At 54.9% G+C, this 11,788-nt stretch overlaps 2 protein-coding genes across 5 annotated transcripts; one reads left to right on the top strand and one right to left on the bottom strand.

The window, feature by feature from the left end:
- The first annotated feature begins 25 nt into the window (after window positions 1–25).
- SAPCD1 (suppressor APC domain containing 1) lies at window positions 26–2,202 on the top strand. 2 transcript variants are annotated; one of them, XM_032340863.1, is made up of 5 exons: window positions 26–551; window positions 787–927; window positions 1,410–1,504; window positions 1,615–1,705; window positions 1,794–2,202. In XM_032340863.1, exons 1-5 carry the CDS (start codon window positions 438–440, stop codon window positions 1,884–1,886), a joined length of 534 nt encoding a protein of 177 aa, XP_032196754.1. In that variant the 5' UTR covers window positions 26–437; the 3' UTR covers window positions 1,887–2,202. The 2 variants fall into 2 exon arrangements, with proteins under 2 accessions (XP_032196754.1, XP_032196753.1); XM_032340862.1 differs by having other exon boundaries at window positions 1,410–1,505; window positions 1,640–1,705.
- Window positions 2,203–2,332: 130 nt separating this feature from the next.
- VWA7 (von Willebrand factor A domain containing 7) lies at window positions 2,333–11,778 on the bottom strand. Of its 3 annotated transcripts, XM_032340828.1 has the most exons (18): window positions 11,408–11,778; window positions 10,847–11,104; window positions 10,258–10,539; window positions 9,704–9,800; window positions 8,997–9,107; window positions 8,354–8,549; window positions 8,066–8,235; window positions 6,505–6,617; window positions 6,162–6,278; window positions 5,536–5,721; window positions 5,399–5,452; window positions 4,911–5,043; window positions 4,646–4,798; window positions 4,434–4,526; window positions 3,580–3,881; window positions 3,362–3,501; window positions 2,978–3,152; window positions 2,333–2,872 (listed from the first exon to the last, which is right to left on the bottom strand). In XM_032340828.1, the coding sequence occupies exons 2-18, from the start codon at window positions 11,087–11,089 to the stop codon at window positions 2,708–2,710; spliced, it is 2,730 nt and encodes a 909-aa protein (XP_032196719.1). In that variant the 5' UTR covers window positions 11,090–11,104; window positions 11,408–11,778; the 3' UTR covers window positions 2,333–2,707. The 3 variants fall into 3 exon arrangements, with proteins under 3 accessions (XP_032196719.1, XP_032196720.1, XP_032196721.1); XM_032340829.1 differs by lacking the exon at window positions 5,399–5,452; XM_032340830.1 differs by lacking the exon at window positions 6,162–6,278.
- Between the last annotated feature and the right edge of the window lie 10 nt (window positions 11,779–11,788).

Here is an 11,788-nt window from a genome sequence, read left to right as displayed (position 1 = left end):
CAAGCGGAAGTCCACAAAGGGGCCTACCCTGCCTCATTAGAAACACAGGGACAACGGGGTGCCTGGCTGGTGCAGTTGGGAGTGTGAGACTCTTGATCTCAGGGTCGTGGGTTCGAATCTCACGTTGGGTGTAGAGATTACTAAAAATAAACACACACAAACCCACAGTGACACTGCTGTAGGGGGACCCTGGGTTCCACCCAGGGGGAGAACCAGACATTTCAACAGACACTACAAAAGCAGATGAAAAGGAAGCCAAAGAAGCCCAACAGAGATGGTCTTTCTCCTAAGTAGGGGCACCCTAGCCTCAGATAGACACAGCAAAAAGGGCTCTGGGAGGCTGAAAAACAAGGTAGGACAGTCACAAGGCAGGAGGGAAGGGGAGGGACCAGCCCAGGAACCCATGGGCGTGGCTCTGCCCTTCCCACCTCCGAGCCATGGGGAGCCAGGGTCCCCGTGGACCGCCCCGGGTCCAGGCTCCCTACACGGTTCTGCTGCTGCCACTGGGAACAAGCTGCCGAGACTCAGGGGCCCGTAGCTTTTTCCTCTGGGTGAGTATTAGTCCAGCAAGTGGTCCCAGGGACACCCGCTCCCTGGATCTGCCCCTCCATTTCCACTCAACTTTGAGGACCCGTAAGTCTTCTCCCCTGCCCTCCAGGTGCTCAGTGGTCAGTCTGGAGTCACACTCTGTGACCAGACAGTGAACCCGACCAAGGGCTGAGAGGAAGAGCCATGGCCCAGAGCCCTGCTGTGGAGCAAGTCAGCCTCTGCTTCTTGCCTTCCCAGCTGCAGAGGATGCAGGCTCTGGAGAGGGAGCAGGATGCCCTGTGGCAGGGGCTGGAGCTGCTGGAGCATGGCCAGGCCTGGTTTGAGGGCCATCTGAGGGAGGCCCAACACGAACAGCTGCATCTAGGGGCCCTCGGTGAGGTAAGGAGCTGCTGTGCTGTGTGGGGGAGCAGGGACATGGGAGCAGAGCCTGACACCACCCTGGAAAGGCAAGAGTTAACAGGTAGGGATCATGAACTGGAAGCAGCTGATGACTGGATGCCACCAAGTGTTAGGTTGGTGTTCATTGTTCGGATTAGAGGAGGCTGGCCTGCATTCCATTCAGAGGGACATGGTCTGGATCACTCCACTGAGATGGGGGAGTGGCCTGGATTATTTCAGTGGGGCAGGACTAGACAGGGAGGTTCCATAAGGAATAAGGAAAGGGGTACTGTGCTATTTGGTGGGGGGGGGGGATGGAGGAACTGGATTGTTAAAGAGATGGGAGTGGAGAGTATCGGGTTTTTCTACCCGCCTTGAGGGCTACTGAGATGAGGGGATCCAGATGGAGAAAATGTATGGCCTGTGGTGACAGAAAGAGTGGCAGATGGACCCCAAGTTTTCACCACCAACTCCTCCTTTAGAATTTTCTAACAGATTTACACTCAAAGCCTCGTGGCCTCCAGTTAGCCCAGATTCAAAAGGTGAACATGTGTTTGCAGAATCTGATTCAGGAGAAGGTGAGTTTATTGTTTTTCGTTTAGATTTTTGGGAAGGTGCTGGTAGAGAGGGGACTTGGGATCAATGTTTAACAGAAAAAAAAGCAAACCCTGCCCCTCCCCCAACCCCACTCTCCCCATATCCCCTAAATAAGGCTAGTTCCTGTGCTGCCCAAGACTGGAAGGGAAGGCCAAGGAAGCAGAACTTAGAGCAGCAACAGGTAAACTGTAGGAATTGGGGGGGGCGGGTATAGGGCGGAAGCTCTGGCGGTGGGCAGATGCCCACACTCTTTCTCTCCTCTTCTCCAGGAGTTGCTGAGGCAGAAGGGAGGCATTTGGCCAAAAGGAGAGACCCCTCAGCTGGGCTGTCCCAAGATGCAGAAGGGCCCAACCCGTGTGTAAAGCCTCCTCTGGGTTTCCTCATTTGGTGAGGGGGAAGGCTGAGTCAGAACCCCCAGTCTCCTCATTCTGCTTCTTGACTTAACAGATAAATGGCTCCAGGTGGTGGGTCGACTGAAGTCCCAACATCTTGGTGTAAAGTTTCTTCTCTGCAACTGACAACTTCCATTTCATCTTCTTATGCCCTCATTCTCCCTTATATGATATGCTTAAATGATCTTTCTTTGAAATCCCGCTCTAGAGAACACGTTTATTGAAACTGTCCTTCAACTTTAAATACAAAAATAAAATAGGGACTTCTTCAGAATTTTAAATAAGAACAAATTTATAAATAAATTCTATAATAAATTATAGGGACTATAATAAAAATAGGGACTTCTTCAGAATTTTAAATAAGAACAAATTTATAAAAAATTCTATAATAAATTATAGAATTTATTTATAAATTCTATAAATAAACCCCACTGCCAAATTTAGTCTCCTCTCCATATTAGTCTCCAAATTTAGTCTCCATATATCTTTCCTTCTACCTGAGCTTGGGAAAGCATGAATAAATAGTGGAATAAGGAGATGCTGTGGAGAGATAGGAAGCAACTTTCTCCAAAAAGAGGTATTTGGTTTAGTTCCCACCAGGGTTAAAAAAAAAAAGTGCACTGTGGGAAAATCTATTGCCCTCTATCCCGATCTCACTAAGAAAGAGAGGGACAAGTGCAAGAGAAGGAAAACCTCCATCCCAGCTGGGAGAGGTGGGGTCCCAAGGCCCACGTTACCTTCTCACCAATGGGGCAAGATTGCAAATAGCTCTGGAGAGCCATCCCTCCGTGTCACCAGGAGGCCAGGCCTAGCAGGAGCAGCACCCCGCCAACTGTGCCCCACCAGGGCTTGTCCACCCGCCCTCCCCCGGCCCTTCCCTGAGTCACCAAAGTGGAGGCCGGGCTGGTCGAGGTGAGGATGGGGCCAGATGAGTGGGCAGGGGCGGCCAGAGGGTCCTGGGGAGAAGGGGGAGAGGCTGTGAGGATGTCTGTACCCAAATTAAGCCTACAGGGCCCTCCTCTTAGGCTGTGTGGCCTGAGATGGGAATAGGCGTGACTCACCTGCAGCGCAGGGCCCAGCACCAGGAGCCGGAGGAAAGCGTGTGTGGGAGGCCCTCGGCTAGCCTCTCGACCTGTCACGGTCACAGTCACTGTCACCACTGAGTCTGGCGCGGCTGAGTCTGGAACCTCCAACCATAGGCTTCCCCAGGCGGACTCATTCAGTTCCAGGCGAACCCTACCAAGTGGACACAGACACCAGGCTGAGCGCCAAACTCTGAAGAACTGAGTCAGTGGTCGGAGGGTCTGAGCTAAGCGCCAGCAGGCAGGCAGAGACCCAGCGCCAATCGGAGTGGGCTGCTCTTAGGCGGGGCTTCAGGCATCAGACCCCAATGCCAGGAACCAAAAGGTTCGCCAGAACTGAGCAGGCGGGTTCAGGGGCTGTACCTGGAGAGATTGGAGGTGAGAGGGAAGCTGGGGCTGACAGATGTCCTAAGGTCGAGATCTTGAGGACCTGAGAAACTAGTGATGCGGAGGCTGAGCAGGGCCTTGCTGCCTGGAGCCAGGAACCCTGGGGAACCGCCGAGCTGTGGAGGAGGAGGGTGGGTCAGGGCAGGAGCAGCTGCTGCAGCCCTCGCCACCCGCACCTTCCCCCGGCGTCTCACCTCCAGAAGGACAGGAACCACGGTGCATGGCTGGGGGGCCGCTCGGTGCAGGCCTCGCCCCTCTCCGTCCTGGCCGATCAGCTCCACAGAGAAGGGTCCCGTGGTGGACAGAAGCGTAGGTGGAAGCGAGGCGGTGAGGAGATTGCGCTCCCGCGGTCCTGTGGGCTCCAGAGGCACCCGGCCCCGCTCGGCACCATCAGGGACCCCTCGAAGGACAATGTGGGAGAAGTGTGGTCGAGGGTCTCCGAGCTTGCCTCTGGAGCCTGGCCCTGTCACCTCTACCAGCAGCTGGGTCTGGAGGCCTGGGACAGGGTCGGGGACAGGTGGGGAAAACGAGGGTCCGCAGGAGATAGAGACAGGGAGAAAATAATGAATGGCTTTTAGAATAGGGGTTATTCCTGGGGAGTACAGATGGAGAAAAGGGGTTACCTCTGAGGATTACTGTTGGGCAGGGTCAGGAAAGATTCTGGGATGCTGGAAATGTTCTAAATTTGGAACCAAGGACTGGTTACGTGGTTCGTTATATGAAGTCTGCCCTGCGTGTACTTTAGTTTAGTGCACTTCGTTATAGAGGTTATAACTCAATACAAAGTTAAATATATATATATATAAATAATGGGGGCACGTGAATGCCTCAGTTAAGCATCTATCTGCCTGCAGCTCAGGTCATGATCCGGGGCTCCTAGGATTGAGCCCTGCCTCCGGCTGCTTGCTCAGCAGGCTCCTGCTGCTCCCTCTCCCTCTGCCCCTCCCCCCAGCTTGTGAGAGCAAGTGCGCACTCTCTCTCTCTCTCATAAATAAATAAAATCTTAAAAAATAATAATGGACAAGTTGGGGCAGGGGGACAGATATACCTGCAACTGGCTGAGTCAGCGGGTAGAGGCCAGGGTGGGGGCCATCCTCCATGTGAATCCCAAAGTAGAAGAGGAAGTCCAGAGCTGTCCGAGCTGAGGAGGGTCAAGGCAATCAGAGACCTTCCCGAGAGGAATGTGACTGATAGTGCTCTCTGAGCTCTGCAGCCTTCCCTTCCCCTCCCTTCCCTTCCCAGAAGTAGCTCCCTCCTTACCTTGCACTCTCACCCGGGGCGTGCCCTCAGCTGTGACCTGGATCTCCCAGGTCCCTGTCTGTGGCGGGTCATTCAAGGTAACTATCCAGAACTGCCCGAAGCGACGTGTGTGACCTAGAGGCCCCTCACCTTCCTCCTGGCCCTGGGAGACCCCTGATGGGAGTGGGGGAGCAAGTGATTGGCACAGGGAACCATCCCCATCCCTTAGTATGTCACCCTTCTCCTCCATTCTTCCCTCTGCCTCAAGAAACACACGGGGAAGTACCTGCAGGGTTTCTGATCCAGAAGCTGCTGACCTCCCTGTGGATCCGAACTGTGACCTTCTGGAGCAGCGCATCCACACGGAACACAAGTGACCTCCCAGACACCACAACAGGAGGCTCCAGGGGAAGGGTAACCTTGAAGGATGGGAAGAACCACAAAACACAGGAGAAGATAAGGCCTTGAATGAGGTGGGAACTAAGACAGGAGAAGGGTGGAGACAGAAGGAAACTAAGTCACACGGGGAGAAGGGAGGCCAGTGACAGGGAGGGAGCCAGGGGCAGGGATGGAGTTACGGTTAGTGACAAAGTGGACACAAGGGATTGAGGGTGAAGCCATCACTTCTTGTCCCTCCTTAAAAGATGGCAGGATTTCCTGTGGTGGCCCTGAGGACAGACTACTGGAGGCCAAGGGTGGGGGACAGGGGACAGTACTCATAGGGAAGGAGCAATGTGGAAGGTGGATAGTCATGGATCTCAGAGGGAAAGAAACCTCCTTTCCCACCCTTCTGACTGTAGTGGCAACACACTGGGTTAAACCATTAACCTGTGAGAAAGAGAGGCCGTGTCACCCACACCCTTAGTTCTCAGTGGAAAGCATTAGTCCCTCCGGTGCCCACACTTACTCACCAGGTCAGCCATGCTGTCCCCAACAATGGTGGCTACATCCTGAATGTGCTGGTCCTTGGTGAAGATGACCTCTCCTCCTGAGGCCAGGGCCACTGCTTCATATGGTTCAAAACGCAGAGGGGACAAGACCTCACGCCGAGCTCGGCCCTGAACCCTCGATGGGTCTTCAGTCACTAGGAATGTCACCTGTGCCCAGAAGAGAAGCCAGTACTTGAGAACTCCCCCACTGTAAACAGGGGTCTCCTGTGCCCAAGGGCTCTACAGAGCTGATGACCAGTGGCAAGGTCCCTGTCTGCTCTCTGACTGCCACTGCTGGGTCTCTCAGTGACACGACCCCAAGGCCTTCACTTAGCAGTCGCCACTCCTTTGTACTTGTCACCATATGTCACCCACAGGGTGGATTGTTGGCAACTAGATCCCCAGTTTTTTAAGAGGTTTATTGGCGACAGGTTCAAATATGAATTCGGCATCAAATAGGGGATCCGGAAACATTATATTCATTGTCTGCTTTTCCCAAGGCTGGGTCAGCCGCCAGAGTGAGGGGTGATGCTTGTTGTGAAGGTGTCATCCTCAGGTCCCCCACATCCCTGGGTGGCTGACATCAGGTCCCCATCAGCTGTGCTCACTCTGCAGCGCCGCTCCTGAGTTAGGGATTCCACCCGGCTGGTGAGCATGGCATCCTTGGGGGAGGCGTCAGTGAAGACAAAGATGTCTGAGAGCGGAGGGGTGTGCAGCAGAGCCAGCTGGCAGGGAGGGAGAGCGCGGGCATTAAACATGGTGGCAGCAGGTGAATGGGTAGAACCAGGGAGGACAGAATTGAAGGTCAAAGGACCCTGGAACCCAGGACGGAAGCTAGGGGGACTGAGCTCTGAAGGTGGGGAGGGAGATGGAGGTCCCAGAAAGGCTCGAGTTCCCCTGGGTGGTAGGACCTGGAAAGGAAGAAGATGGAGTGGGGGGGGTAGGGCAGACCTCCAGGGCCGACAGGCACATCTCAGGCTCATCTCCACCACCCAAAGCATGGATCTCATTGAGCTGTTGCCAGAAGCTGTCAGGGTCACTGGTTGTAAAGACAGGACCAAACCCTGGGGAGGGAGAAAGGAGGTTGAAGTGAGTGAGGAGCGGGGTCCCCATCCCTACCCAGGACCACCTCCCCAGTCAAGAGGCCTGCTGTCAAGGCCAGGCTCCTAGGGTGAACAAGTACTGAAATAACAATATTCCCTTATATTTATATGGGCAGGGCAAGGGCTAGTTACACTTGGGGGAAAATGGACCTCATTTCCTTCAAAAAATGGCAGCATCTCCTGTGGTCCTGAGCAGGCCTTTATCAGGTATGCGTGTTAAGTATGAAAAGACCTGAGGCCTCGATTTCCTCACCAGAAAAGTAACAGTACTTACCTCACAGAGTCATTGGGACTAAATGAGTTGATTTTGTAAACCTTAGAATTGTGCTTTGACCCATAATAAGTGCTAAATTCTTAATTATTCAAAACTCCAGGGTACCTGGATGGCTCAGTTTTTAAGCGTGGGCCTTTGGCTCAGGTCATGGTCCCAGGGTCCTAGGATGGAGCCCCACATCGGGCTCCCTGCTCTGTGGGGAGCCTGTTTCTCCCTTTCCAGCTCCCCCTGCTTGTGTTCCCTCTCTCACTGTGTCCCTCTCTGTCAAATAAATAAATAAAATCTTTAAAAAAAAAAAAAAAACCTCCATCAAATATGTGTTAAGCCCCTATTAAATGCCAGCTACTGTGAGATTTATGCAGGTAGATTGGACTCAACTCCTACCCATAGGGAATTCTCAGTCCTATGGGTATTTGGTGGTCATTTCTTTTTTTTTTTTTTTAAGATTTTATTTTATTTATTTGACAGAGAGAGATCACAAGCAGGCAGAGAGAGAGGAGGAAGCAGGCTCCCCGCCGAGCAGAGAGCCCGATATGGGGCTCGATCCCAGGACCCTGGGACCATGACCTGAGCCGAAGGCAGAGGCTTTAACCCACTGAGCCACCCAGGCGCCCCTTTGGTGGTCATTTTAACCCTAGGAGATGGGTGGGTTAAGACAAGTACTGACCCATTTTATGGACGATGAAACTGAGGCAAAAAAGGCTAAATGATCAGCTTAAGGATGCACAGTGACTGGGCAGAGGGTCTGACTTCCATTTCAGTGGGGAAAGGAAATACACTATAACTAGCTGTCTCAGAGGCTTCACGGGGGGCCTGCACCCACCAACCCCCGCCCTCATTTCAACATCCATCCACAGGAAATGGAGGGAATTGAGAATGGCTGATTAGCATGGAAGCAGAGTCCCCTGCCTAAGCACAAATCATGATTAACCTCATATGGAAAGTGCTACCATTTTGGAAACACCAGACGTGCCCAGTTGTTTGCTATATGCACACAGGTACCGGTAAAGACTCAACCACGGGAAGTGTCACCATTTTGTTAAGGAAGTGGAGCCATGAGACCCCACTTCCCCACCAGTGACATTTACCCCTTGCCCTGGACTTTCCTTCCACTATCCTCGCTGACCACAGTTACCTGGATCGTGGAAAGGCACCAGGACGTAGTGGACGGGCTCCATGGGGCTGCCCTGCCGCTGTTCCACAATGTGGCGAGCCTGGATTTTGGCAGCATTGATCTCCTCACCCATACTGCCCGTGGTGTCCAGGACGAAGCTCAGGCTGGAGGCTGGGCTGATGTCCAGCAGTCTGGGGAGCAGGCCGGAGACACAGGGAAGAGCCTGCACATTCGTCCCCAGCCACTGACTACTCAGGTCCCCCAGGAGTGCACGCCCACTGAGGAGCGCGTCTCGCAGACACCACTCACCTGGAGAAACCTCTGTCTCCCAGGCGGTTTCTCAGGAGACTGAAGGCCTGGATGGAGGCCTGAAGGGCCAGTTTTGCCGCCTGGAGGTGCAGCATGTGGTGGGGGGAGAAGCCCGGGGATGTGCTATCCTTGTTGATGCCTCCCCGTGGGGGCTGGGAGCTGCTCCGGTCAAAACGGCCCCCATGGCTACATTTCCCTGGGTTGGGAAAGAGATCTGGGGGCTGTGGAGGTAAACAAGCCACTGCCTCCTAAGGAAGTGAGGCCCTTTTTGACCTGTCCTGACCTCTCAGCCTTCAGCAAAGGATCAGCAAGAAAGATGACATTTTGTGGAGGGCAAATCTAGAGTAAATCTGGAAGGGTCAGTCATCACAGTACACAGGAGATCCCCTGATCCCTCTAGTCAGTCCCCAGAAGCTGCCGTTGGGTAATGGAGAAGTCTTAGCAGCTGAGTAAGAAGATCTTCCCTCCCAACAATCATGGCCTCCTCAGTGGGCCTCCATCCACCCACCCCATTCCCAAGGCTCTCGCTTTCTTCCGGGAAGTGAAGCCATAGGAAATGGAACAAGGGTCTACAGTTCTGAGATCCCTAGGGAGACGGCCAGAAGAAAGGAAGGGACTTTCTCCCCTTACTTCTGTCTGGTACCTGGAGGTTTGGAGGGATGAGTTCCAAAGTAGCCAGACGTGAGGAGTGTAAAGCCCAACAAATTCCCGGGGCAGCTCAACTCCTCACAATCAGAGCAGGTAGGATCATCCACTGGGAAGAGAGAACAGGGGTCTAGACCCCAAGATTCTACCACCACTGACCTTTATCCCCGTCCATCCAAACTTTGGCTTTCCTCCCAGCTTGCCAAGCCCGTATGTACCCTTCTAGGCTTAGAGGAAAAAAAACCTCAGAGATCGTCTGGTGATGAGACTGAATATATGAGACAGGGACTGCGCTAGGAAACCCAGAAAGCGTGGTGAGCAGTACTGCAGGGACTGAGCCCTATGTGGGCTGTGGACATGAAGCCAACTTGTAGTAGACAAGAGGCGGCCATAGTTCAGGTGGAAGGAAGAGGGGACTCTGAGGGGAGAGCCCTGTATGCTCCATGCCATATTGGGTGAGAAAGCCACATGAAAGAGAACTCAGCTGAGGTCTGCAGACCTTGGCTCTGGCTCTGTCCTCCCCTGTATGATCTTGGAGATGCTATCTAAGTGACCTGGCCTTTGGCTGGGCTGGGGGGACCTCACAGGTTGTTCCAAAGAAGCAATGTCACATCCTATGTGACCTGAGGATATGACACAGGGGTTGGGTAGGCTGACAGGACTCAGCTCTGTGGGTTTCCCGCAGCACCAGGGTCATGGCTATACCTCGTGCCAGGCTCCGGAGTTCCTGCCTCGGCCAGAGGAGGTGAGGCTGTGGTTGCTGCTGCCCCAATTCCACCCAGTTGCTGTGACTATAGAAATCCTGGGTGCAGGGGGGCAGAAGGGGACTGTCATCACGATCTCCAGCCCTTACCCCCACTCCTTTGAGTCTCCCCATCTAGAAAGTGTCCTCTTAACCTCTGCAATGCCACGGCTGCTGTCAGATGCCCCAAGTGCCCTCCACACCCTCTGCCTGTTGCCCAGGAGGGAGTTTTTCTCAAGTGAGAGTCTCCCAGTGTTTGCTCCCATCTCCCTCAGAACCCAGAGACCAGACCTCGGGCCTCTGTGTTCTCTCCGGCCACAATGGCCTCCTGCTGCTCCCACTGGAAGTGGGACACAGCTGGGACACTAGGGACCAACCTCAGGGCTTTGGCAAGCAGCACCCCATCCCTTCTTGAGCAGGGGGAGGTGTGACGAGGAGGTACCCTGAGGAAACCTCTCTCTGGGTGATGGGAAGACCCAGAGGAAAGACCCCCCCCCCCCATTCAGGCTATTCTCACCTGCAAAGCATGAAGCGCGGCCCCGAGGCGCTGGCGGGCCAGGGTGTGCTCCAGGGCCCTGGCTGCCACCAGGGCCTCCCGGAGAGCCCCCACAAGGCGCATGCGCCCCTGGCCTAGCCGCTCCGCATCGAAGTGCAGGTCAGGGTCGTTCCTGGATGTTGGCAGGAAGTCCTGGGCTGCGTTGGCACGAGACACCTCACCTAAGGCTGCTCGGAACCGCCGGGAAGGAAATCCAGGTCCAAAGTAGGCAGCAAAGAGGTCATCGGCGAGGAGGGTGCGGCCCTACAGAGAGTGGGTTAGGGGATAGGTTGTCCCTGGGAGTGGACCATTGCCCACGTTTCCTCAGGTGAGGTGTGCAAAAAATTGAGTGCTGGGCCCTATGAGGGAGGGGCAATTCTGGATCTTTCTAAGGAGTGTGGACTCTTGATTTTCAGGACCAGAACCCTTGCGAACTCATTACAGGGGGGAGAGGTGGGGAGGCAAGAAGGAGAGGATGTCCCTTCTTTTGGCAAGCAGAGCCCTCAGTGAGTAGAAGTCCCAAGGAATTGGGGAATCCAGTTGGGATGTGACAGGACCTGGGGACACTCACCAGGAAGTCCTCAAGCTGAAGTGGGGGCCGACCTGGGGGCGGCTGCTCCAGGAAGAGCTGCAGGGTGACATTGAGGGCTGCCTCCTCAGTCAGGTCCTGGTGGGTGATGGAGCCAGGGGCAGCCAGGAGGCTCCAGATGTTGGGGAAGAAGGAAGCTGTGGGGGGCAGCTGCTGTAGCAGCAGCAGCAGCAGCGGCAGCACCGGAGGGCTCAGGTGGGAAAGGGGCACGTCTGCGGGGAGCATGGCTGGGACATGGACCTGGAAGACAGAAGTCTCTCAAAAGTAGGAAGCAGCTGCGAGTCCAGGGCATGCCCAGCTGTCTGTCCGCCTGGGCATCTGCTTTGCCTCAAGCACCTGACAGGTCCCAACCTGGCTTCCCCACCCTCTCTCCTGGGTTGCCTAGATAACCTGAGGGCCTTATCAGGCTCTTAGGGACATACACTTGCAGGAGAGGGGCTGAGGCTCCTCCCCTAGGACGCCCCCTCCCCACCCCCAGACCTACATCTCCCTAGCTCCCTACATACAGAACGTCTGAATCCCCTCTCTAGGCCTCTCCCCTACCTGGTTGCTGGTTCTCCGGCAGGGCCGCTGGGGCCTGGCGTCACAGGGCACTTAGGTCAGAGTTATAATTAACCTAAGTGGAGAATCAGTGGAGCGGGAGGGAAGCCTGGGCAGGGGACGGGGCAGGATCGGCAGCCCCGGCCCCTCTACCCATGCCCACCCAAGGGCCCAAGCAGCAGCCGGCACCAGGGCGGGCCTTCCTCAGCAGCCAGCAGCGCAGAGGTGAGCAGAGAAGAGCTGGGAGGAGGGAGTGAGCAACATGACTCAGGCCTGGCTCAGCGCCAGGGATAGACCCAGATGGACACACCTCTTTGCCCACCCAGTGCCTCTGGCCTGCAGCCCTCGCACTGCTCATGCCCGCTGTGTCCGCGGGTGTAGGCA

The sequence above is a fragment of the Mustela erminea genome, chromosome 4 (genome assembly GCF_009829155.1).
Source record: "Mustela erminea isolate mMusErm1 chromosome 4, mMusErm1.Pri, whole genome shotgun sequence".
In the NCBI taxonomy this organism is placed as follows: domain Eukaryota; kingdom Metazoa; phylum Chordata; class Mammalia; order Carnivora; family Mustelidae; genus Mustela; species Mustela erminea.
This window is presented reverse-complemented; position numbering and strand designations above follow the sequence as displayed.